Source organism: Phasianus colchicus, chromosome 4 (assembly GCF_987193195.1).
Source record: "Phasianus colchicus chromosome 4, bPhaCol1.hap1.1, whole genome shotgun sequence".
Classification (NCBI taxonomy): Eukaryota; Metazoa; Chordata; class Aves; order Galliformes; family Phasianidae; genus Phasianus; species Phasianus colchicus.
In genome coordinates, this window is record NC_143439.1 from 34600517 (window position 1) to 34627850 (window position 27334).

The window sequence follows — 27334 nt, forward strand, 5'->3', positions numbered from 1 at the left end:
CTCAAGTACTGTGTCCAGGTCTGGAGACCCCAGTAGAAGAAAGACAGAGAGTTGTTGGAGAGGCTGTCTCCAGAGGAGAGCCACAAAGATGATTAGGGGACTGGAGCACCTCCCCCACAAAGACAGGCTGAGGGAGCCTGGAGAAAAGAAGGCTGCGGGGTGACCTAATTGCAGCCTTTCAGTACCTAAAGGGAGCCTACATACAGGAGGGGAATCAACTCTTTGAAAGGGTAGATAACAGCAGGACTAGGGGAAATGGTTTTAAGTTGAGGGAGGGAAGATTTAGGTCGGGGGAACATTTTTTACAGAGAGAGTGGTGAGGTGCTGGAACAGGCTGCCCAGAGAGGCTGTAGATGCCCCCCATCCCTGGAGGTGTTCAAAGCCAGATTGGATGGGGCCCTGGGCAGCCTGGTCTAGTATTAAATGGGGAGGTTGGTGGCCCTACATGTGGCAGGGGGTTTGGAGATTCATGATCCTTGAGGTCCCTTCCAACCCTGGCCATTCTATGATTCTGTGATTACAAAAATAACCATGGATGTTGAACAACACACCAGGCTTTAAAAGAAGTCATGCCAGCCTATTTTGCCTTTGAGCTACACATCCTGCACACATCAACAGCAAGTTAGTTTCAAATGCTAAAACTGCAAACCCTTAGGACTAAAACTCTCTCATTATCTGTTAAACATTACCAACCACAGATTTCAGTTCTCAAACATTAAATGCAGATAAAATAGTATTGCACTACTGATGTGCTGTTGCCTTATCACTGTGTTGATCAGTTATGCTCAACCAGTGATGAACACAAAACAAAAATCATTGCACACTGCCTGGTTGAGGACAATCTAGTGGTGACATGCTCTTTACAACCTGACATGGAGGAAATGCCCATGAGGAAAGCCCATGAAGAGGTTCCTCTTTTTGTATGAAATAGAAAGATGAGAGATTCATGCTGAGAAAGAACATGGGGTCTCTGGGCAAATGCCAAGAATCATCCTCCATTAGGAAGCACAGATAACAGGCCACAGGGAAAAATGTATTGTAGTTTGCTGTCCAGTGTAGAAATCATATTTGACAAGTCCGGTCAAGCTGAAATAGAAGTATCAAAGTCTGCTCCAAATAATGAACACACAAGTCTCCAGAGATGAAGGAAGGAATCTCTTCAGTCCCATCTCAGAGAACAAAATGGGAATGAGGTAAAGGAAAGGAGAATAGGGATAACAAAAGTAAACTGGTGCTTTTCCAGAAGGAATGTGAGTCAGTGTTGTCTCCTGCTAAAGTCTGTGGATTATTTACCAGTCTAGCTAGTTCTTAAACCACGAGAGGGCCTTGAGGTAGACCATGATGAGTTCACTCTCTCAAGTGGGCTACTTGCACTACACTCTTGGGGGTTTTGAAACAAGAAGAGACACTCCAGTGGAAAACAGTATAAACTATATCTTAAATTTCAATATTTATATTTTCTATATATTGCACTTGAAATTCAGGCTGCTCATAGGCCACAGAATTTTGAGAGAAATGAAATCTAGTTATCATAGTTGGGAAATAATGACAAATAATTTAGCAAACACTGAAGAGCTGCTTTGTAACATTAAATCTCATCATTAAAAGAAACTGACACAGATTATAATGTGTAGGCTTAAGGGGAAATAAGATGATAGGGCTCTTATACTTACTCTTAAGTGGATCTGCAGCCAAGCACTCTAAGGAAAAACATAGTAAGTCAACTCAGCATCTGCAAGATCAATATAATTCCTTAAGAGGAAAAAGTTCTGTGTTTAACTTATTTTTCTCCCACAAGGGACCATGTCAGACTGTTGCAGGAAGCAGTAAATTGCAGAGTTTGTGGACTCTGTTCAGGCACAACAAGAAATCATTGTAACTCAAGTGATGAAGTCGAAACTACAGGAATCCAGTGGAAACTATTTTTCATGCTCTGAATTGCAGCTAGAGTTGTGGCTTTAAACTGTGTCAAATAAATGGCAGCACTTGAGATCCAGATCTGCATAGCCTTAAGTACCACGTTGAATCCAGCTCTTACAGCCTATAATGAGTCCAAGAATAAAAATCACTTTTCTTGGGACTAATTTGTTTCCACAGAGTATTTCATGACTCCAGGAAAGCTTCTGTCTTTCTCAATAAGGGAGACCTAATCCCAAGCAGCTGCTGAATTCACATTCAATTGGTGTGAGTATGGCAAAGCACTTAACCAGCTCTCAGCTCCTTCCCTGAGCCTTACAGTGCTTTGTGTGCACCTCAAAATGTTCCCAGTTGTTGGGATGGAGTTCCACAGCCTAAGTTTCAGTTAACCAAAGATGTCAAACAGATTCAGGATGCGAGATCTGTTACATAATATAAAACTGTGTGAAAGTTAAAAAAATAAAATAAACCTGGACTTTAGTGCTGATCAAGAATACATCATAATAAGGCTGGACGTCAGTCCTGGGTGCCAAGCAGAGGGAAAGAACTTATTTCAGTGAGAGTTTCATCTGCCATGGCCAACATTACAAATGGCTCAAACTTCCAGGTTCACTTCAAAGAGTTTTTCCAGAATGCTGCTGATCTTCTTCAGGCCTTTATCTCCAGGCTTGCACCTATTCATGTGCTTTCACCTCTTCCCAATGGTTTCAAAATTTCTTCTCTAGAAATATCTATAATTTTTCTGAAGAAAAACAGTCATTCATTTCTACTACGTAAGTTTGGATTACAGCTGACAACTGTATGAAATGAAAAAGGGGCACTGGAATTATTATACACAAGTGGAAGACACTCCACAAGCGATATTCAGGAATATAACATGACAAAAGGACTAGATGAAAGTTTTAGGATACCAATTCCTTAGAATTAATAGCTATAACTCATTAGAAAGCTTAATGAAGTATAATAAACCATAGAGATCTTTTTCTTCCTTCCCTTGAAAGCCACTTTTAGTTGGCAGGGCTCCGTATAGGACTGTGCATGTCAGTGTGTGCATTATTAGGACTACAAAACTGTTAGTGCTAGAAAATTGCATGTCATCTTCATGAAGCATAGTGTACAATAAGCTGCAAGGTGTCAATACAAAATTAACACAACAAAACAGCTAATAAGAGAATCCAAAGAAGATGTAACCTTCAAAAAAAATTATTTTTTTTTTAATGGAAGATGAATTTGGTGGTTATTCCAAGGAAACATCATTGTCAGGTTGCAGTAGTTCACAGATTTATCTCTACTTAAAACTGCATTACAACAAAGCCATTGTAAAACCCTTAATACTTGTTTTAATGAAATGTTTTTCAAAAGCAAATACTTCAAACCCACAGGAATGGAAAGCAGTTGCAAGAGAGAGGCAGAACTAGAAGGAGAAATATTACATCTCCCATTCTTTATTCTGCCTTATTCTTTTTAGATTTTGGGAGGGATCCGAGAGGAAATGTGAGGAGTATTTCCATGACTGTACAGAAATTTATGCTGTCTGGGTTGTACCAATAATTGTTCCAATTTGGAGAAAAGCACAGAACTGATTCCATTTAAACCGAATTTGAATCCTGTGATTTCCCTTTGCATTATCTAACAAAGGAAATAGATATGTCTGGCTTAAGTTTAATTTGCAACCGCAATTTCAGAAAACTCTATGTTCACCTGTGCACATTCCTCAAGTTCATATCTGCAAGCTCTAGGGACCACAGATCTGCTCTCTCAATTTTGTACAGGTCACTTTCTGTTCAACATAGTGATAAGCACAAACTCAATGAGGGGCTAAACCTTTCATCCCCTACCTATGTCTGTGAGGGCTCTTTGAGGGGGAAAAAGACACAAAAGCTCATAAGTTGCACAGTTAGTCTCTGCAGAGCAGCCAAACATGTACAAATTGTCAACGTCAAGTGAGGAGCAGGAACGAGAAGAACAGTGATTAATTAGAGAATAGACAAAAACTCTTCCTGCTTGCCTTTCCCTACTTAGATCTTCCTATCCAACTCAGAAGGGTACAGCCATATCAGTATCTCATATCACCAAGGACGTAGACGCTCTCAGGCCACAAACTGCCTGGCACCTTGTTGCAAAAATGTGGGCAGTCTCCTTTGCAGGAGTATTCCTCAAGGAGCATTCCTTTCCTCATTCCAGGTAATATTCTCTTCGGATGAACCAAAGCCCAGAGCCTCCTCAAGGATATATTTCTCACAGTATTCTTTCTTGGAAGTTAAATGGAAAACAGGCTCTTCTTTACATCTTTTACTCTTGCAAATTAATTGCTACCTACAGCGTGTTCTCACTGCATCACTGATTCTGCATTCCATTCTCTCAGGTCCGTTCAACTCAGGTTACATGGGCAATGCAAATTAGTTGAGTGCAACATAACCCTGAGCTTCATGGTGAAATTCTCTGTAAATCAAGACCCAGCTTGACTAACATCCTAGGGACCAACAGAAATTGCATGTAGATATCCAGCTAACATGGACCAGGATCATCACTTCCTTAAAAGAAGCTTACGTTATGGTAGTGTAATTTAGTTTAATTGATGAGACACCAGGGAGACAGAGGAGCGCTCATGCTCAGTACATCTTCTGCACCACCATGCTGAATGGCACACAGACTCAGAGCAAAGTGAAGGGTCAGACCACAAGCTGCAGGAGAGAAATGAGAACTGCAGACAGGCATAGAAGCTCACAAATATGGTGAAACCACCCAGCTCATCAGACTTGTAACATCATCCCTCCCAAGGTGGTGGACCAGTGGCATGTTTATGAAGAGGAGTTTGAAGGACAGCAGCGAAGCAACTTTCTGTGCGTTTACAGATTGCTATGACCATGCACGTTTGGATAAAACAAAAGATCAGTCATAAGGCCGGCATCATACACTGGAGGCATCATACACTGGATGGAGATACCACAATAGCAACTAGCAGAGGGGTGAAGCAGAGCATTCAGACTGCAGGCAAGCAGATAGTCAAGAGATGTTGAGGGAAGAGGGCTGCACTCAAAACCATGGCCTAAAGAGTGTAATCTTGGCAACCGCATTCTGGGGGAGCTGCACAAGGAAACACTGCAGTTGTCATGGAAAAGATGTAAAGAAGAGCCTAGTTCAATATGTTAGCTGGATAAAATATGCCTTAAAATTGAGTTGATATAAAACAGAGTCTGCACAAGTTACTGCACGTAGCATAGGTCAAGCTGCAGACTGAACTCAGATTATGTGTGACAGGTTGGACCATGGCAGTACACATTGTGATCAAGAAAGGAAATGCATTCCAACTTGGAATTGAGCAAATACATCATTTAACCTTTCCTCCCACCCCATCCCACCCCTGTTTTTGAAAGAGTTAGCATGGAGTACTTGATATCTGCTGTGACAATTTCCTGGCACTTCTTTAGCTGCAGATGAAGAACATCTAAGTTTAACTAAGCCATCTTTAGAGAAAAATCAAAGATAATGGTCAAGAAATCTCTAAGGAATTCATTCACTTGACAACTTTCCATAAAGTATCTTGATTCTAATGCTTGATATCTTAGTGCTGCAGGAGGTCAGAGGACTGAAAGTAACTGCTGTCTACTTCCACGTGAACATGGAAATCCTCTCTTTGCCATAATCTTAACTTCCTACTCCTCGCTGCGAAGCTGAGTTGGCCAAAAGACAAGAATTTTTCCTCATGAAAAACACTGAGGTTTTGGCATTTGCCATTCAGACAAAAATGAGGGATTTCAAAATATTTCACCACAGGGGAAAGAATGTCTGTGAGTCACTCCAGAGCAGCACTGAATGCACTTGTCTAGTAGTGATTCAAGTCTGCTCTTCTCCATTTCTGTAGCTGACTTTTCAAAGAAAGAGGGGGAAACATCCAAATCTTCCTTTTGGATTCAGTTGTTCCTCTGAATAAAGTTTAAAAAAGGAGACTGAACATTTCCTTCTCTATTTATGAAAGGCCATTATTTACGCATTCCTGAGATAAACTATGGGAAACATAAAGCAGGGTGATTTCTAATTGAATCAATAAGGATGAAGGATGATGAGAACAGTTTTTGTATCTATTATACAGAGCATAACACCAGTTATAACCATGCAAACTGTCACTGGGGCAGGAGCTGAGCCCCCATGCACCGTGGAGCATACAAATCCAGGCAGCACTGTGCAGGGGATGACAAAAGCACCTCAGTCCTCCTAGTTCCTCAGCAGCACTGCACTTGTATCTGGGAAACGCTCTGCCCAGAGATGAGATTAGGTAGGCGCATCACTAAATTGATAGTTCACAGTACCCTGTATAATTGTGCTATTTAGCACATGTTGTTGGATAAAGGCTGAAACAAACTGCATTCTGGTTAATATTCCTTGAGTAACTACAGCTGGCTGGCTGGAAGAAAATTATTCTGAAATGAATTTTGTATCTTATAATAAAGGTTACATTATCCAGTAAGACCAGTTCCTGGGCTAGCCCTGCCCTATGTCCTGAAAGACTTTGAGGAATGTGCGGGAGGAGGAGAAACTTTCCATTTAAATACCTCTTGAATTTTTTCATTCTTCACCTTGGTCCTCCTCTCCTTTTCCCATCCTACTGTTCAAACTGGGATTGAGAGTATCCCATGAAAAGTGTTTAGTTATCTGGATATTTTTCTCTAGATAAATTTGCCTTGTGGTTAAAAAGATAAGTTTTCTTGTTTAAACCTGTCTTTGAAGATACCTGTAGCAAAAAAAAAATTGAGGCTACTCTGTTTCACTATGCACCTAGTGAACTGCTAACAGCTGCATGCTTCTTAAACCGAGGACACAGGAGTATGTATGCAGTTTTATAAGGTTACATAAAAAGTTACAAATGTCTTATGTAAGTATTTGACTTGTTCATAGTCAATGGGAACTATTTGTACATGTAAGGCAAGCAAGATTTACCCTGTAATGGATAATCCTTTCTTCATTTAATAAATAATCCTTTGTTTACTTTTCCTCAGTTCTCAAAGTAAATCTTCAGAACCTAAAAAAACAACCCATGACCTCATTACCTTCTTCCATCATGGTTCTGGAAGCCTAGAGATGACTGAGCTTACATTAACATGTTTGCTGGCAAGCATTTGGCCCTTTTTCCCCTTCTTTGAAACAGGTCTTCTGACAAAAGCTGTTCAGAGAACAGCCGTGAGTTATATATGTGATTTACATGTAATTCTCTTTTGTCCTACACGTAAGCCAGCAAGTCAGAAGCTTCCCAAGAAAAGTGTAGACCTTGTGCCTAGAAAGATAATCAGCCCAAAAGGAAAGATGCAAGAGATTCACTTGCAGCCACAGAGCTGGGAAAGCAGCTTGCTGGTTACTCCCTGCTTCCAGCCAGTCTCAGGTGGCCACAGCATCAGGAGAGCATAGTAAGCACAGCTGCGGGGTGCTCAGCAAGATGCTGAGAGCTGGTCAGCACCACTGCCTATCCTGTTTTATCACCACACAGCTGGATGGGGCAAGATCTGGACACAGAGCAGAAAAGCTTAATTCAAAAACAAAAACCCAAACCAGGAATTTCAGAATTAATTTCAGTGGCTGAAATTAATTTCTTTTTTTTTGTTTCATGTTTCACCACTGTATGTCTTTGTGCGACTCAGAGTCTTCCCAGTTTCAGACTTTGAAACCTCCCCACTGCACATCAGGGCCATAGCATACTCAGCTCCTTTTACTTGGAGGGTTCTGCTGTAAAGGGAAAGAAATTCTACTTGGGCTAAATGATTTCCTATCCAGGCAAAAGCCTCTTAAAGGAATAGCACTTTGCAATACATCATCATAAATATTGACATGAGTTATTTGTAAATGGTTATTAAAATTAGGTTCCTAATCCCACTCTGAAGCCTCTAAATCAATGCCAACATTTTCAAAATGGCAAGTATCCAGCCAGTACCCCTGAAATATATGGTGACTTTGGTGGCCAGCACTTTTGAATGTCAAGCTATTAACTTATGTGGCTATCTTTCAGCATCTAATTTTGCTTCACCTATATTTCAAAGATGTCTTAGAAAGCTAGAGAAGGAAGAATTTAAAATTCTGGCAATAATACAGCTGTTGCTATCAGTGGGGAGTTGATTTAGTAATAAAGCTGTTGTGAAACAGACCATAGGAAGATGTTTAAACCAGGAGAAAATAACTCCTAAGGACCCCTTTCTTTTTGGTAAATTATGTACAGTGCTGCCTGTATTCCAGTTCCTGTAGCATGCTTCCTACCATCTGTTTTCCATTTTTCTTTAATTTTCATTCATGTCCTTTGGCCTATTCCCTGTGTTCAGAAGAAAACAGTAATTAAAACTGACATTATCTCTGTGCCTTTTCCAGACTACATAAGTTGGAGATTTTTTTTTTTCCATGTCCTTATACTCTAGCTCCTATCTTTCACTACAAGATCAACCCCACTGTTATTTTTTAAGGATCAGCACACTGTGACTGATTACAGACTCTCATCAACCTCAGTAGAGTAAAGAAGTTTTATAAATCTGCTTTGTCTACAAACTTATATACAGTGATTCAATAATATTAATGCTTTTGCCCACAGGCTAGCTTGAGAATAAAGCAATATTGAGCTATGTTATTTGATCACAGTAGTCATAGCATCCAAAAGGGCACAAGTGCATAGGGTGCTTGAAACAACAAAAAGCAGAAATTGCCTGCTCTGTTGCCACAGGAGCTTTCTGCAAGGACAGAGAAGGAGAGAGACATGCATGTTCCCTTCTCATTCCAAATATTCTGCAGAAAGTTTGATTCTTCAATTCAGAGTCATTCACACGCTAATAAAAGTAAATAATGCTTTCAGCTTAAATCTTACTTTGCCTTGAAATTGAAAATCTGCATGACCTTATATTTCTTGATTTTCACTTTTTAGTCTTCAAAGTGCCTAATCACAAGGTTTGTGATATAACCCAATCATCACTGGTATTATAGTTAAGAACAGCAAGTTATTGTCTCTCTCTTTCGCAAAACAAAGTTTGACTTTCAGTTAGTCTCATGTTAAGCCATATTTCATAACAATGGTGTCAAAACACTAAAATATAGCCTTTCCTTTACACTGGAGTTGTGTTATATGACCACAGTCATGTGTTTTGTGGCTGCCTTTCTGGGAGTCATATATTTTAAATTTGAGAGATATATAAATCACTTATTGGGAAGGGGAAACTGTATCATTAAAGCCACATATATAAACTCTTAGAAAGATTTTCTCAATAAATACTGTCTTACAATAGCTCCAGATAGTATGTAGATGCAGTACACAAAATACATAAAATTTATTTGCAGTATATCAGTTGACCGAAAATATCTAGAGGATGCCTTCATACCAGTGTCAGTAGGAGATAAGTAGAAATTCAGAAGCCATATATTAGATTCTCAAATATATATCAAAGAATGACTTGCCTTCAAATTCAAACACTTCTGTGTGTCAAAATAAAATAGTTCAGAACCCACAAATCATCACAGAAATAATCTGACTCCTTAGCAATCTCTAAAACTTCACAAAAAGCCAGCACTACAAGAAGAGACAACTTCCACCATCATTCAATCCCAACAAAACAAGCAACAGGTACAACTAGCACAAGACCAGGCAGAGTTGAGCAGGGGGAAGTTCTTCTTTCCCTCACAGCCAATGCAGTGAATTACTCCATTCCACACTTCCACTTCCTATATCTTAATTTTCCTCCCCTAGCCCCTTATGATCTTCTCTCTGCTCATTCTTCATTTTTCATTCACCATCTAATTTTTGTTTCACCGTTTTGTTTTCTCAATTCATATTCCTAAGGTGCTGCCTTACTGTGGTAATGATCACACTGAAATGAGGATACCACCACACAGTTGGTCAGTGGTGAGCTGCAGATGAGGAACTTATGCTCTGGGCACTTCCATACTTCTACAGACATTTTGTTCTGAGCTGGAAAGATCCATCCATTCCTCCATTGCAATGGATTTGTTCCTTCCCCTCATTCCCACTTTGCTTTACCAACATGAACTTTGGGTACATTCAACATCTATTTAAAAAAAGAAAATTCTCTGAGCAGTGTCTAATAGGTCAAACAAATCAATCTCCATGCTATTGGTTTATCCCTCTGCACTGATTTCAGACAGATGTATATAAAATCAGTGCAGTTAAAAACGTAGAGTTTCACTGTACTTCAGCACAATACAGTTTAATAGTTGTTGACAGAAACGGATAGATAGCTAAGTTGATAACATAGCCCTGACAACCAGCACTGGCTTTGGGACTACTGGTTACCCAGAGAGATTATGAATTCTCTTTCCCTGGAGATATTCAAAAGCCATCTGGACATAATCCTGGCTAATGTGCTTTCCCTGCCTGAGCAGGGAAGTTACACCAGATAACCTTTAGAGGTTCCTTCCTACCTCAGACATTCCGTGATTCTGTGCGTGGAATCTTCCAGCATCTGTTGAAGGTGTTGCCTTCACGGGAAATCCTAACATACTCAAAGCTATGCATACAGGTGAGTATTTCCTGAGTCAAAAGTACAGTTATTAAAAACAATGTGAGCAAATATTCTTCAAAAATCAAGTAAAATTAATGCAAATGTATTATGGTCATTTTTAATGCAACAGTAAGGATATTATTTTGTAGTCTCCTATGCTGCAGCTGATCTTTGGATTTAATGTCCCTTCATCATTTGCTATTTTTGAAAATTGTTAAGAAAATCTGTCAATATAAATCATAATATATATATATGTGAAGCTTTGTCAAGTTTCTGGATAATGAATCTTCAGTGCAGGATATGATTTTTGACTACAGAAAAAAAGTGCTTCTTTCATTGGATTTTCTTTGGTATGACTTACAAAATGTTTTTTAAAAGCCTACAGAGAAACATGGAACTACTGGAACAGATTTCTTTATTTCCACATCTCTCCAGTTCCCCAATTTATATCCTCTGCATATTTCATATTTCCTCCCCTTGCTCAAGGATACAGTGAACTGACGCCTCTGCTCTAATTAAAGCAGTGTGAATTTCTTTCAAACATGAGTGCTACACAGAATGAGGGTGTATTTAGCTTCTTAGAAACACAACTTGTTTCTGCAATATTCATGGCATCCAGATCAATAAATCAGTTAAATCCTATGGGACTAAAACTTCCCTAGGTACAGAGGTCAAACTACAGTGGAACTAGGAAATATCAATTTCTCACAGATGTGCAATTAGAACATCTGTTAGTGTCCTCTGTGCCTATTAAGATGTTTATCCTGTTAATTGTAGTCAAAAGATAACTGTTGCATTTTTGGTTTCTTTCTAACATGAGGAACTTGCATCCTATATTCAGCTTAAACAGGGCAATTAGTCACTGCCATATTTTTAACGAAGGGTATCAAGTCTGGCAAAATTTTGGATCTCAGGTGTGAGTTTGCTACATTTTCTGCCCTGAACTCCGTAAAGAAGAGACATCAGTTTGCCAAATCATCTTCTTTTACATGTATAAATCCAATGAGTTTCTGCTTTGTAGCTATAATCAGAAGCAGATAGGTTTTTACATGGCTATTGATCTCAGGTGAGCCAACTAACCCAATGTCTCTTAGACTCCAATCTTGCAAATATGTGACATGCGTGTTTAGCTTCGAGTTAGTGAGTAGCATGCACCCTACCAGTGCATGTATCATACAAAATGAATGAAAAGTGTTGTTAAGAAAATTCTGTCCACAGTGGTAGATGCCTGGTAAGTGGAACCAAGGCCTCTGAGTCGATTTCATGCAGAACAAATACTTAAAGGACAGAGGTATTACAAGACGAAGAAAGGAACACCAGACTGAGTCCAGAGTCATCTTCAAACTGCTGTTTACTTATGACAGAAATTTGGCATGCTATTTAAGTTCCCTTTATTTCAATTCTTCTGTCCATCTCTGCAAAATCAATTAAGATCCAGAGATGAGTACTGTTTTGTCTAAGTGCTAAACTCACTATTATTGCTCCTCTTTGGGGGGGGAAAGAGGGGGAAGGCTCCCTTACTAAAGAGAATTAGGATGCCAATTGGCACTGATTAAAGCTAAATACATGCAAACAGCAAATCCATGTGCTGTTGTTGACAAATAACTGTAGCCTCTTAAAAGGATGCATGGTCTAACTGGCTTTGAACCAAAAACCATAATTTTCATTGGCACTCTTGCATTAAGAAAAGTGACATGTTGGCCTGAAGTATCCAAGGCAGGAATAGTTGAAAGCATGCTGAAATGGGCACCATCACCCATTTCAGAAGATACCAGAGTGAAACATTGGCTCATGACAATGAAAGTTTCTATGAAGCATCTTCTTCACTTACCCTAAGTAAGTATTACTTTTCAGCCAATTAATTCTCAAATGCATAATCATTAGAAATGTCAGTAAAATAATAACTGAAGGGTGCTTCCAGTTAAATTTGTTAATAACCACATCCTCTGCTAATAAACACCTAGGCCTTTGGCCTCAAGTTTATTTAGCCCAGGATACGGATATTATTACCTCATTAAGAAGAAACACCCTCAAGATATTATTTAAGTATGTCCAAAAGGAAAAACAGCTGAATCAATGGGATGTTTTGGCCAGCTATTTAAAATTCACTAGGCAAATTTTAAAACATTCTGCAGCAACCAAGGCAATTTCAGAGGTAAATAAAAAAAAATTAGATTTACATTACACAAATAATTATTTCTTACATTATAGCATTCAGTTGCCTTTGTGTTTACAGGAACAAGCTGAAGCCAGGAAGAGGAAAGATCTTCATTACATTTCCTGGGCACTGAGAATTTATAAGTAGGCTGATAACTATTGGCTTTTCCATTGTCATGCCTTTTCTGCTATGCTAGAAAATGTGGGAGATACTGAGCTTTGCTTTGCCCCTTCAGAAAAGGCTGTTTTTAAATGAAATGTGATGAAACTGCTCTATAGCACCATCACTTCAAGTCACATGCTCAAACCTCAGCACACAGTTAAGTTTTTGTAGATCCAAATTTGGGATTTTAAGCATTATAACGTCCTTTCAAATAGAAAACAAAAAAATACTGTATATCTTCAAATAGCACAGCACCATTTTATACGCTTCTGCAGATAGGCATACAGTTTTGAAAAGCATATTTCTTTACATATTTTTCCTTTTTTAAAATTTTTCTTCCCTATGAAACAAGATTAGTTCATAAAGAATTGCATATGCAGTATATATCAATTAAGATCAATTCAAGACAATTACTTAAATTTAACATAGATGTATGTTCAAAAATATATCTGTAAATCCCTTAATAATGAAAACTGAGAGAGGCCTATTTCACTGCCTGCTGCTCTTGCTTAAGTCAGTGAAACACAATATGGAAAGTCAAACTCACTGTCCCCGACAACATCCTCAGTGGCAAACAGGTAAAGCACAGCCTAGACAAATGGGCACAGCTAGGTGGATGGAAACCTGGCTGAGCTGCTGGGCTTAAAGAGATGCAGTCAGCAGTAGAATATCCAGACAAAGAACAGTCACCAGCAAACATAAGATGACAAACTAATTTTGTACTAATTTACAACTATTAAGTCTCAGGGTAATTCTGCACAATATTTGACTCATCCAAAAGATTATTCATTAGAATCAAAGACACCACACAGGACTCCTGACAATCATTCTACTTCTTATATGGCAGGGATATACAGTGACTCCACAACGGCTTCACTCAGTGAGCAATAATAAGAGCCTAAAGTAAAACATCAATAGTGGCATTCATACAATTATTCATACACTGACTGCCCCTCCATTTTTACCTCAGCTCACTCATAGCTCCCCAACCCAGTTACTCATCCCACTTCCTCATCAAGTATTTGGGAAACAGTTAAATAACAAAATGGCAAGGATTCCTTTATGTCATAAAATTGACAGAATAACGGAAACTTTGCCCTATTAAAAAAAAAAAAAAAGGCAATTATTTTTACAACAGATAAGATTTGGATGATGCCAATAGCTCCAAATTTTTCTTTTTTTTTTAAACATACTTTGTTTATGCTCAAGTATCCAACATGAATTAAATATACAGCTGTCGTCTCGCTGTTAAAGACTGGCACATCATTAAAGATGGATTTCCTTGTAATCACAGAAGGTCTCAAGATATATAAAGCATGAAAACAGACCCTTCAGTAGAACTCATTCATCAGCAGACTCACACAGTATGCCTTTCTGATTTTAGATATAAGACTGAAAACATTTCACAAATGCTGAGATTTTGTTTTCCCTTTTCCTGTTTTTCTAATCAAGACTCTAGCACAAACTACCAAAAATCTCAGTAGAAGTCTATTATTTTATTTTTAACTCCTTTCTCTTTGTTGGGCTTTCTGCAAGCTTTTTAAGGTTTTTTTGTTTGTTTGTGTTTTTAATGCACGTGTCAGTGGAAAGATGAATGGACTTAAATATAAGCTTTTGAGTTTTGGATCTCATAATGTTAACAATCTGAAAATCAGAAAATGAAGTTTGACTTACAATTTTTTTTTTTTTTTTTTTTGCCACACTGACATATAAAAATACAACATTAGAAAAGAGGTAAGACTCGAGGACATCTGTTGTGGATTTTGGAGAATGCAGCTGTGTTGGAGACAAGACTGACCAGTATGTGGAAGCTGCAAAGGGCAGCTAGGGAAAAGTCAGAAAATAGAGTCCATTAATTTTAAACACCCAAGGGACCTCAGGAAGGGACTGGTCTCTGTGTCTGTGCAACCTAAGAAAGGACTAAGAGCTGATGACTGTCCCGGCACACAAAAAGCCTCACTAAACTGGCCATTAAGAAGGTGGGGAATGACTGAGGATTTTCAGAGCCAGCCACAAAGAGCTGGTTTTGCAAAAGCAGTGGTTTCTCTTCTAGGAGAGAAACTGACAACACTCTGACCTCTAAGCTCTTCCTGACTTACTCATCAGTGTTTACGGCATTAGAGACTTGACAGCAGCTTTCGTAGACCACATCACCCTCTTACTAAATATTTTTCTTCAGACCTTCACAGCAAGGTGTTGTAAACAGTGATCCTGACATCCACAGTTAGAATATGAGCACAGGCAAGAAATATTTGGGAAAAGCCACTTTAGAAGAGGGGCTCTTCACAAATGGAAGTGGTGAACTGAGAACGGTGAACAGAGTAAAAAAATGTCATTTTGAGAGAAGTAGAGAAACGTGGTTTGGAAAATGTCAGTTCCCATCAAAATAGGATTTTTTTGTTTGCTTCGTTGTGTTGTTGTTGTTTTTTTTTTTTTTGCCACAGTACCTTCCTTGTTAGCACCTGCCCTTCTTTCTCTGCCACCCTCAAAAAAGGACAATATTTTCAATTTGATTTCAATGCCTTAATTGTGTAGTTAATATAAATACAGTAATTAAAAAAAAAAAAAAAAACTGATTTATTATTGAAAATGCAAGGTTGAGGGTGAATTAATCACACCATTAGCTTTCCTAATGAAAATGCTGAAACAAATTACTATTTATATTAAAAAGGAGACCTTTTTTAGTGAGAAAGTCTTGTAGGAGTACATCCATATCATATCATCTGTTACGAAATGATGCCAATGCTGTTATGAGATATTCATTCTTTTTAGTAGGATTAATATGAACTTAGCAGTCAGTTACCATTTTAAAAAGGCAATGTATTATTTTGTAAGGCCATGACTTTATTTTTAGCTCTTTGTAATGTTCGTTTAGAGAGTACAATGACAGTACCCAATGTGAATTTTATATGGATGTCAGCACAGTCTCTCAAGGTGAAATTACCCCTAAAAAGTGTCCAAGACCATGTCAGGCAAGATCACCTGCTTGTGAAAGCTGTTTTCTAGGATATCTTAACACATCTTTTCTCTCCTACAGAGACAAGACTACCACAAGGGATATGCAGCACCGTGGATGACAATTGTTCTGGTTATTGCACTAGGTTGCTAAATTATTTAAAACTTGACAACTGTCCTGAAGATACTGCGGCATTTCTGCAGATGTTTCAGTGTGAAACAATGCAGGGGATCTGCCTGCCTGTACACTGGCATGCAGGATGATGTACACATATCAGTAACAGCTCAGAAATCACCATTTTGATTATGTGAAGTACTTTTTGCCTTCATTTTCAATTTCTAAACTTGTTATGATTCAAGAGAGTGAAGTTGGGCAACACAAAGGGAAACCAAAACATCTCTCTTCATTGACTGGCAGCCTTCTGCCAGAGGATGTTGTTAGAATTGCAGCGTAACTTTGATGCAATTGCTCTGAGTTATCACATATTTTACATATGTACATATCCAAAAAAGACAGAAAGAGGCATTACCTTAGGCTCTCAACAGGACAAGAGGTAATGGCCTTAAATTGTACGGGGTGGGGGAGAGGGAACAGGTCAGATTGGATATTAGGAAAAATTTCTTCTCAGAAAGGGTAGTGATGCACTTGAAGAGGATGCCCAGGGAGGTGATAGAGTCACTGCTCCAGGAGATGCTCAAGAAACATGGAGGTGTGGCACTGAGAGACACAGTTTAGTGGGCAATATTGGTGGCAGGTGGATGGTTGGACTAGATGATCTCAGAGATCTTTTCCAACCTTAACAATTCTGTGATTCTTAAAATTATACAATTCATTGTTAATTTGGGTATTTGCTCCTCTGGAAGGAAAAGAGATTGGAAATGGAGCAAAAAAAAACCCTTCAAAACTAGAAGAGAAAACCAGCTGAGCACACTAAAACTCTGAACTTGGAATACATAAGGCAGATGTAAGTGATCCCCAGAGGGCAAACCTAATCGCTGGGATTCTCAAAATTCCCTGCTTGTCTACCACATCTTTCTCTTTAGGTCTTGCTTAGCTTCCTTTGCTTGAGCCAATCAAGAGGTTGGCAAAATACAGATCATTCTGTAAGAGCCCCTTGTGAGGCCCCGTATGGAGTACTGTGTCCAGTTCTGGGGCCCCCAGCACAACAAGGATGAGTTCAAAAGAGGGCTGCAAAGATGATCAGAGGGCTAGAGTTGAGGGATTTTGGCTTGTTTAGCTTGGAGAAGAAAATGTACAGAGAAGATCTCATCACGGATTTCCAATACTTAAAGGGAGTTTACAAGCATTTGGGAGACAGACTTTTACAGTCAGAAGATAGGACAATGAGGAATGGCTTTAATCTAAAAGAAGGGAGATTGAGGTTAGATATTAGGAAGACATTTTTTACTCAGAGGGCAGTGAGGCACTGACACAGACTGCCTGAAGTGGTTGTGGATGTCCCATGCCTGCAGACATTCAAGGCCAGGTTGGATAGGGCCCTGGGCAACCTGTTCTGGTGGGCAGCAACCTGCCAAAAGCAAAGGGTTTGACCAAGATGATCTTTAAGGTCCCTTCCAACCTAAGCCATCCTGCGGATAGAAAGAGCCACATCCTGTCCCTCCCTCTATACTTTTATCATGCTGAGACCTTCAGCTCCCAAAATGTGGTGCAAGTCACGGGAAGGGCTAGGGGAATCAAACTCTCTGAAATTAGAATTTCAGATAGTGAGCTGATGCTTTCTGCCTCAAAAAATGCAAAATAACCCAACAATGCTTCCCATTACTTTCCCCACATTCCCATGTTTTGAAGGCTCACAAAGAATGAGCTCTGTACTGCTGGCACCCCAGCAGGCTGAGCTTCCAGTTGGGCAGTGGGACAGGAGCCAAGAGTGCAGAGCATCTCAGGGCACTGCTACCTGCGCTCCTTCCTGCTGAGCCTCTGCCAGCAGCCTCCGCCAACACAGCAGAGCCATGGAGGAACTGAACGGCATGTTTGTAAGCTAAACAGGAAGGGGAGCATGCCAGACACTTACATCACCTGACAGATGTGCTTCTCAAGCATGCAAGTTTATTTAAGGCTTTTTCATGGTGTGTGCTGACCCAAAATCAATAAATAAATGAATAAATAAATAAAAGGGGGAGGGACGGGGGGGAGAAAGGAAGGAAGGAAAGAAAGAGAGAGAATTGGTGTCATGCTCAACATGTTTTGCACCCTGTAAAAGGGAATTAAGTGACTGAAGCTTCCCGCCTCCCTCTTCTTTATGTCTGGAAGTGAGCCCTTCTGAAACACTATAGCTACTGGCTGCACAGCCACACATAATAACATGGTAGCAACACATAAACCTGTCAGTCTTGGATGGAAATAGATGGTTAGGCTGAGGGGGTAAACAGACTAAATCAATTTGAACATGCATGTTAAGGACTGTGAAAGGGCAGAGTTTAGTGCTGCTAGGCTGGAAAACATTTGTCTCGTTGTATTTCCCTGCCATTCAGCGGCATCCACCCACAGGCCTCTCGCTTGGCTCCAGTCAGGCTCCACGGCTGATTAATGGCAGCTGGAGGTGTCCAGTAATTTCCTCACCTTATAATAAACTACAACCCAAAACAGAGGTTCCCCTCAGGCCCACATTTAACATAGCTCTACTTACTACCAGGAGAAAGCCAATTATCATGTGTCTGCTCACGGCTTAAGTGAGCAGGTTTAAGTGGCTTTGAGAGGTTACTTAGCTGACTTTGGGCATATCATCTTTGTCTGCGGCAGAGTAAACAAGGCTCAGATAACATCTGCATCACTCTTACAAAGGAATTGTACAAAAAGAAGAAAGGGGGAAAAGGGAGGGGCATCCTCACAACTGGAATATAGCCTCCTTTAAAAAAAAACAGCAATATGATCTTAAAAACAGTGATTTTTTTCTCTAATTCAAATCCCAGGGTCACCAATGCACACAATTACAATCTCAGTGTCTGAGGCTTAAGCAATCAGTCTGGCTCACCACTTCCTACCCAAGGGTGCCCAATAAAGTGTTTTATAAGAAGAGACATCCTTAACAAGAACTTTTCCAGATTTTGTTAGCAATTAAAGCAGAGCCTTGTTACTGAAGGAGTGGCATAGCTTTGTGCCTCAGTATTGAGTACAAAGGCAGTATTGTTTACATGGGCATCATCCTGACTACACAGTATTACCTCTACATTTGTAATGATAACTATCTAATAATCAGTCATCAAATCATGAGATGAATGTCTTATTTTCTTTTTTTCTAGTGTTGCTTAGTTTTGTGACAACATATCTACTTGATATCTACATATCTACTGATCTTCTCAACTATCTACTTGACTAACGGGATGGAGGCCTGGCTGTCAACAATTGATAGCAGTATTTAGAGCACGAGATAATCTATTACTCTAATAAATAAGAAAAGCTTAACATAAGAAAATGCAGTTAAAACCACAGAACTATTCTGTGTGCACCCAGCAGTGCCACCAAAATGTGGAACAAGGCATCAGCCAGCATATGAAGAGTTTCTTTTACCAGCGGCTGATTGCAGTTTCTTTTCCCTAGGATACAATGGTGAAGCTGACGGAACTAATGAATGGAAATTAGGTATTCTGTACACAGAAGAGCTTGTAACTTCATGTGTGATACAGCACCATGTGCTGTATGCACATGTGTATAGCACCATATTTGACAGATTTCTATCTTTCATACATATAAGTGAAAGAATATCAAGGTAGATGTACAAAGAATACTGAAATAATATTTGATTTATACTGTCCGGCAAAAAGGTGAAATAAGTCTGAGTCTCCCACTGTTTCAGTACACAGGCTATAGCAAGCAAAGCAGATGCCAACATTCTTGCAGTAGTACTTCCTTTCTATAGGGACAGGATATACACTATGCCAAAAAAAGAATGGTGTTCCATATGGTTTGACAGGTCCTGTTAATACCTGCGGTTCTTAATCTCTGTCAAAATGTGAAAATGAAAAAAAAATGCGTCTGTTTATGTGCACAAGTGTGCTTTTCTGCAGGAACAAATCCAATTAGCATGTGGACACTGAGGAAAGATTGTCAGACACAGAGCACTGCTGTCAATGTCTGGTCACACAGGCAACTGCTGGCACTAGGGGATTAAAAGGTAACATAATGATTTCTTCAAAAGTATTACAACAGCTTGGGAGGAAACCCATTTTCCAGACATCTGTGCAAATGGATTTTCCATTCTCTTCAAAAGGTTTTTTCTGTCCCTCCTCTATCTTCCCTTCCTGAGGCACAGATCATCAGAAAAAAATTTAAAACAATTCGGGATGTTGCTTTTATGCTACCCCATATGTAAAAGGCATTTCTGCCACAGATGTCACTACATGCAACTTCACAATGTGTTAGAAATTCAGTAAGTCAAAACAGGGAAGAAATGCATATACAAAAGGCAATACTTCAGGAATTGGTGTTCTCAGTTGTGTTAGAGAAGCCATTTCATGGGAGGTACTGCTTCTAACTACTAAGTTACAGGCAAGGACAACTTCAAGCAATGCTTTCTAAAGGCAGGGAAGAAGGGAAGCTTGTTTTATCAAAAAGCAAAACTGTTCATGTTTTTTTTCACTGATGTTCTAAATGCTGAGGCTTGAGAACAGAGCTTATATCTCTTCTCAAAGAGGGCTTCCTACATAAAATCTCACATTACTTTTGCAATCTCAAAAGTCTACATATGTGGCAGGTCAAGCCTACACATTAGCTATTACAGGACCACACTGGAAATTACACTTTCCATAACCACATAATTCTGTTTAAAATTACGAATGTCTTAAATTCAAGGCCATATCAACTCTTCCAAATACACACACAGTACATAGCTTATTTTCTAGGCGTATTATAATCTGACTGATGAAGCGTCTTTCTCCCATATTGGACAGCAGAAGGTAGGTATAGAAGCAGGTATAACAGATTCCCAAATATTGTCTCAGAAGCATAGAATTTTGCAAGCATTTGGCTCAAGAATAAGCAACCATGACAATTTAACATCACACAGTTAAGCAGCTTCCTAATACAAACTGCAATAGACCCACCATGAGAAGTTGCAGAAAGGTCTCATCTCTAACTAGCAAATAAGCAGTATAATTAGCATGAATCATGTAAGAATTGAATCTGATGAGTATTCTGTCATCATCAATATAGACTATATTAGCTATTAGCACTTACTGTATTAGGGTTTGTATTAAAGAGAAATATTTTTTCTTTGGCTATTAATAATACATTTTACATACGGCACAAAACAAATGCTTTGCTTTCTCTGCATGGAGAATAAGTTCTGTACTTTTCTTTCAGTATTATGCCAAATAAAAAACAATCTGTTCTCTACTAGGCATACCAGAAGCAAGCTCAGAGTGCACAATGCTGCCCGCGAGAAGGATATTTGATGCTTTGCAGAAGTAAGCTTTCCCATGCCTTTTCTGTGTTCCCTGTCCCCATTGCTCAGTCAGCCAATGCACTCTAGGTAATCATAGAATCAATCACAGAATCATCTAGGTTGGAAAGACCATTAAAATCACATAGTTCAGCCATCTACCTATGCCTGTGACTGCTCTAGACCAAGTCACTCATCATGACATCTACCCTTTTCTTAAACACTTCCAGAGATGGTGACTCCAAGTAAGCTGCTGTGCTGCACATCGCATACCAATCTATAAAGGGTCAGTCAATGAGGCAAGAATTTCTTGGCAATTGGCAGCCTTCTGGCCTGCCTTTTTCCTTGGACCAAGAATAGACTCTCCATTCCTCAGAAGAAACAACCAGGGGAAAAACTGAGAAGATGCCTTAGTTTTCCACTGGAAGGAAACCATACATAAGCCTATTTCTACTACAGAAGGAGGTGAGACCTCAATCCTCTAGTGTAGGTCATAGGAGTTCAGGGCATGTAGTCTTAGATACTACACTGCCATATCTACAGCCAAGCTGTAAAAGCTGTAAAAGAAGAGAGAAGGGAATTTTTAAAATGTTAATCACTTGACCTGTTTTCAACATTTACTTTATCACCAACTACCCTATGGAGTCAGCCTGTCCTATAGCAGAAGTTCCCATATTTCTCTGTTGTCTCTGAAAGCAGCTGAGTATAATAGGTTCAAAGATTTAGAGATGTACACATGGTCATATTACTTCTTTTCCTTTTCAGCTAAACACATGGCCAACCAGGCCACTCCTCTCCTGGATTCCTACTTCACCATGCCATATCTTTTTTGGCCATGACTGTACATTGCTTATGAAAAACAGTTATCTTAATCCCAGTTAATGTTTCTATTTCAACTTTGTGATAGTTGCACTTGTTCTGCTCTTAAGACTCTTTGATTAATCTCCTTTCCCGAGTGAGATGTCTGTATGTATGTCAGAGCACGTTTGGTCCTCTTCATTCAGGAATTTTGTTGGGAAACACAGAATTTCTTCCTCCTGTCAATTTGTAGTAGCTATTATTATGGATTTGCATTTTTTTTTTTTTTACAACACATACTGATGAGATCTTTGAGGTGAGCTTTGCGGTCAATATTAGTCAATCTATTTAAAAGAAGAAAAGCGATAGAGAAAATGAGCTTTATAGAGGTTATGGAACATTTCACCAGTCTGCAGTGTGATAGAGAGAGCACCAAGTACAGCAGAGCTTATGTGCTGGGCCAAAGTGACTGGTGAATCTGAGATAATAGCAGCAATATTTCTTATTATCAGTGATATTCAGAAAAAAAATTAGAAAGGTTCTGATTTTATTGTATAGATAGTTGTATTTCAGTGAACACTTGGAACACCTTGGAGGAAAGATGTACGCTGTTGCAGAGAAAAATGAGCCATTTGATTCTTTTTCTTTCAAGACATATACCAGTAAAAGTATCCAGAAAAAAAAAGAAAAAGAAAAAAAAAAGAAAAAAAAAAACCTCATGTTACTGAAGAAAAATGTTACTAAAAAAAGGAAAAGACTAAAAGCAACTTTTACTCACAAAGTTTCCAGTGATTTTTTTTTACTGCCAGTATTATTTATATGGCTAAAATGCTCGCAAATGTAAAACTCAGCACTAGAAGTTCTGACCTGTTAATCTTGCAGACACTGAGACAGCTCTGTAACAGTTAATCTCCACATAAAATTCAAGTCTGATTTACTTTCCTCTCCAACTTCACCTTTTCCTGATTTCATAAAATATTGTGTACTTACAGCATTAGCGTCAGATCAGTACAGGACTGTGCTTAGCACAAAACGCAGAGTTAATGACCGCCATCCATATTTATTAGGAGGGGCAAGAACATCCAGTGATTTTCTAGACAACAAGGAGCTGTCTTACATCACTCATCAGTGCACAAGTGAAGCCAAAGTTGAGCATAATCACACAGACTATGCAAGTTCTCTCTATAAACAAGAAAAAGTTTATGGGTAGAGTTATATTTTCTCTTATGCTATGCTATGTTAGGAAAAAAAAAATCTTTCAGGCACAAAAGTCCTTTTTAAGATCTTGTGAGGTTTTTTTCCCCCCCAAATAAGTCTCTTCTACTAATAAAATCTGCTTCCCCCTTCTAATCTTTCCTCTCTGGTATCCTCTAAACATCCTAGCTGTAACAACGCTACAGTTTTCTATGTATCTCCTGGCTCCCCCCTCTCTATCAAATGAAATACGAGCTGCATGTCTCACAAAAACTGGTTGTAAAGCTACCCCTGCATCTACATTCAAATCCCCTCTGAACCAACCATGAGGGACTGCTAAAAACATAAGCTGCTGATGTGCTGTGACAGCTGGTCTGCCTCTCCCTGTACTTCTGCTGCTGCTTACAAAAGGCCTGCAGAAACCGGTTTTTCATTATTCGTTTTACTGGTTTCGCATCTAGTCCAACAGGCCTCTGGTTCATGACCCAGGTTCCTAAGCGATACCATTAAACAAATAATACTAATAAAGGTAGTCTGGATGGTGCCTGGGCAATCTCTGCACAGACTGCACCTTGTGTTATTTGGATTTTTATTTTTCTAAGGACAAAATTTTTCAGTTTGAAATAAAGACTTCCCTCTGCATCATAAAACTGGATTTTTTGCAAAAGAAGGTGTTTGTGTAATCGCAAATACAATGACATGAAAATGCAGTTAATTTATATTTTGGGCACATAATTAACCTCACTTCTAACACACTTCTTTCTTCTTCAGAATACACACAGACACCAACAAACAAAACTTATCCTCACTCCACTTACAGCAGAAAAGTATATGCATCGTTCCAGAGATTTCCCCCCGCAACAGAGCCATTTACTTCAGCCTTGACCTAATGTCCACCAGTGTCAATCAGAATTTTCTATCAGCTTTTATACACATGAAATTCTCTGACAATTTTAATGAAATTATTGGGGAAGAGATTTTCAGGCTTAGAAAGACTCCTTAGTAAAGAGAGTTGGGAAAAGCTAACATCTTGGCACTAAGTTGAACCTGCCTCAAAGATGGATGCAAGCCTACATTCGTTAATTTTATGTACTGAGGCTCTGGCTTACAAGCCTGCCTTTGAACCCAGGAACCTTGCAAAGCTGGGCTGCACAGTTAAGGGGCTGAGCTCTTTACTGACCTCCCTAGCTCCTTCAAATATCTCCCAAAGCCATAATACTACTCCTTCTGTGCCAAGATTACGTGTTCCCATACTAGGGAAGGGGTGAACAAAGTCCAAAAGAAAAGGGAAAGCTGGTCTCCTGTCAGAGCCTCGGCTTATCTCAGCAGCCCCCTATTTTTAACTCGATTGCAAACGATATCTGTGATCAAAGGGCCAGAACCCCTGGAGGAGCTTAGGCGAACAGCGTGGTGGCCGCAATTCTTCCTGATGATTTGTAAGCAGGAAAGGACTTTTGACATGAAAGACAGCTTAAACAGCACAAGAATAGTAATAAACCAGCTGTAAAATGCTTAACATTGCCCTTGAACTAATGCAAATTGTTCCAAACAATTTTATTTTCTTTTTCTTTCTTCTCTTTTTTCTTTTTTGCTTTTCTTTTTTTTTCTTTCCTCTTTGCAGTCCCTGGGTGCCCTGCTGGGACATTTAAACAGTCACATGCTCACCATACAAAAGCCTATATAAGTGGGGAAATACAGTGTACTAATGTGTTTAGAATAAGGGAACCAAACAAGGGCTACAATTCAGATCTGCTGCCTTCCTTTCTTTTGTTCAAGGAAGTGTTCATTAATGACTAGCTTGTTTTGGATACTGACTGAGCTTCCAGACAGAAATGTTGAAGGGTAATTTATTAGCTTAAAATATTCCATTAAGCAATTGAGGAGATAGTTAGCAAAGTAAGCAAAAACAGAATATCCTGAAAGTAAATTAGTATGGTCACTGAATATTCTAGGTGCTTAGAAAACAGGAGTATTTACACTCAGAACTTCAGCAACAGTAAAGAAAGGTAATAATATATGTTTATAGAAATCATGTCTCAAGGGAGTGCTCTCTACTATAATAGCTACCTACAAAAACTACTGCAAGAGTCTTACAGAATCCTTTAAATTCACCTTTAAAAGCATTTCTTTTTTCTCCTACAGTAGATGTTTTGTTTCAAGTAATAACACATATCCTTATCACTAGCAATTAGTTACAAGCCTTTTAAAAACATCCGATACGGAATAAAATATTTATCTTGGTAGCAGTTAGGAACAGGAAGGACCAATGAGATCATTGCTTCAATTTCCCAAAACTGTTGAGTACTGTGACAGCAGATGTATCAGCTTTTACATCAGTAATTAGAAGTTGTTTGGTGTGCATGTGTGTGTTTAATAAATTAAAATTCTCTGGTACATCTGTTCTCTTGTATTTCTTTCTGATAAAGCTTGTTGCCTTAGAATACCTTTATCTTTTTTCAAAATCATTTTCATTCCTCATCATTATTACTCATGTCACTGTGACAAATATTCATATTAAGAAATGAAAAAACATAATGAAAGAAATGGTATTTCAAAGAGCACTTAAATACAGACCTAACTCAGATGGAAGAAAGCAGTTTAACCAGACATTTGAACTCATACAAAGTTAATCTTCAATTTCTCTACTTTCTTATAAATTCAATTCACTTCAGAACAACATGGTAACACTACCATTTGAATTCAGCAAATGAGGAGTATCAAGAGAGCTGTGCATCCATGGTCATAAATACGAGAGGTTTGTGACCTGCCTACGACGCGACCTCGGGAATTCACATCCCAGTATATCAAACCATATTTCTTGTGATTTCATCTCCTCGGATTTCTCTTATGATGATAGGACATGCACTTTTACTAATTCTGTGCTAAGACCACTTTATGTCTTATTTACGACAATGCTATAACCAGTCCTTGTCTTATGCTAAGCACTTGGATCTTAGAGTTGTTTTAACTAGCATTCTTTGAGCTCCTGAATGCAACCACAAAGTAAAGTATTTAAAATGTTTCTGACTCTCGAATATGATGTCAAAGAAATATAGTTGATTAACATTTTAAATTAAGACTTGGAGTCAATTTGCTTTAATTGTAATCATCTTCCACTCAGTAAAATTATTCTATTGTTCAATTTAATGTAAAATTTCAGTGACTTAAAGAAAACTTCAAGCATTTTCCTGACTTCTGTTCTTACTTGTTTCATTTGAATTGGTTTGTTTGTTTTGTTTTGTTTTTAGTTTGGATACATTATGAAAAAACTATTAAATTTGCAAAATTTTTCAGCACGATTCCCAACTACCAGAGAAAGTAACTGCCCAGCTTTGTTTCTGGTTTTCTTAAGACTAATTTTTTCAAGTGTTAGGGGTTAATAACACTTATTTCATCCATTGCTGGGATCTAATAAAAGCAGTGGGGCATAACATTCTGTAAAACCCGGCAATAGAGGAAATAACACTAATGTTAACCTCTAACATAAATGTAGTGGTAATTACTCTTGTCTACTTTTAAAATGAATGTCTTTTGTAGTCCCTCAAGTGGCATGGCAAAAAATCCCTCTTTGTGTTCTAGGCAGCTACCAATTTCCCAGATTAAGAGCAATCTATGTTACCCATTCCTGCTTCTCACATACCTTTTTAAGCCATACTTCACAGTAATAGACAAAGATGTCACACAAAGAGTAAGCACACTAATACAGACATAAAAGGAACAAACAGTGATAGCTACCTTAAATGTACATATCTAAGATGCAGAGGCAGCTTCCTGCCAAAACATTTTCCCTACTTTTCCTCTGTCTGAGATTTAAAGAAAAATATATTCCAAACTGATTCATAGTGAAATAACAGAGAAGATATCTGCTCATGCCTGCTTAGATATATGGAGTTTTTATTAATTAAATATAAATGCAATTTTATTTTTAAATAAACTTTTTAAAACTCTCTTGTATGACCGTTGGAATAATCCAAGAAATGTGTGCAAATACTCTTTGTCACTTAATAGTCTCCACTGATATGAAGACACAGCCCAGTCTCTGTGTGTTGATACCATATGTCAAAAATAGAATTTCACTTATATTCACAAATATATTCTCGGGATTTACCTCAATTTCCAAAGCTCTTCATGCTTGATAGAAAAGGCCGTGACCTCTCCATAGACCTGTATGTAGAGGTCTAAGCCATTACACAATACTTTTTACCCTGTTTAGGAGCTCAGCACACTACTGTACCATAGTAGTACATGTGTACTGTACTACTACTACT

General features: G+C 38.7%; 1 protein-coding gene across 3 annotated transcripts in view; it reads right to left on the reverse strand.

The window, feature by feature from the left end:
- Window positions 1–27334, reverse strand: part of LOC149918176 (uncharacterized) — a 281148-nt gene that overhangs the window by 108522 nt on the left and 145292 nt on the right. The window contains exon 4 of one of the 3 annotated variants that reach the window (XM_090139156.1): window positions 4251–4601. The exons of the other annotated variants lie outside the window; for them this stretch is intronic. Within the exon in view, the coding sequence (XP_089995282.1) occupies window positions 4484–4601 (118 nt within the window). The 3' untranslated portion in view covers window positions 4251–4483. Of the gene's footprint in view, window positions 1–4250; window positions 4602–27334 lie in introns of those variants that run through there. 3 annotated transcript variants of the gene reach the window in all.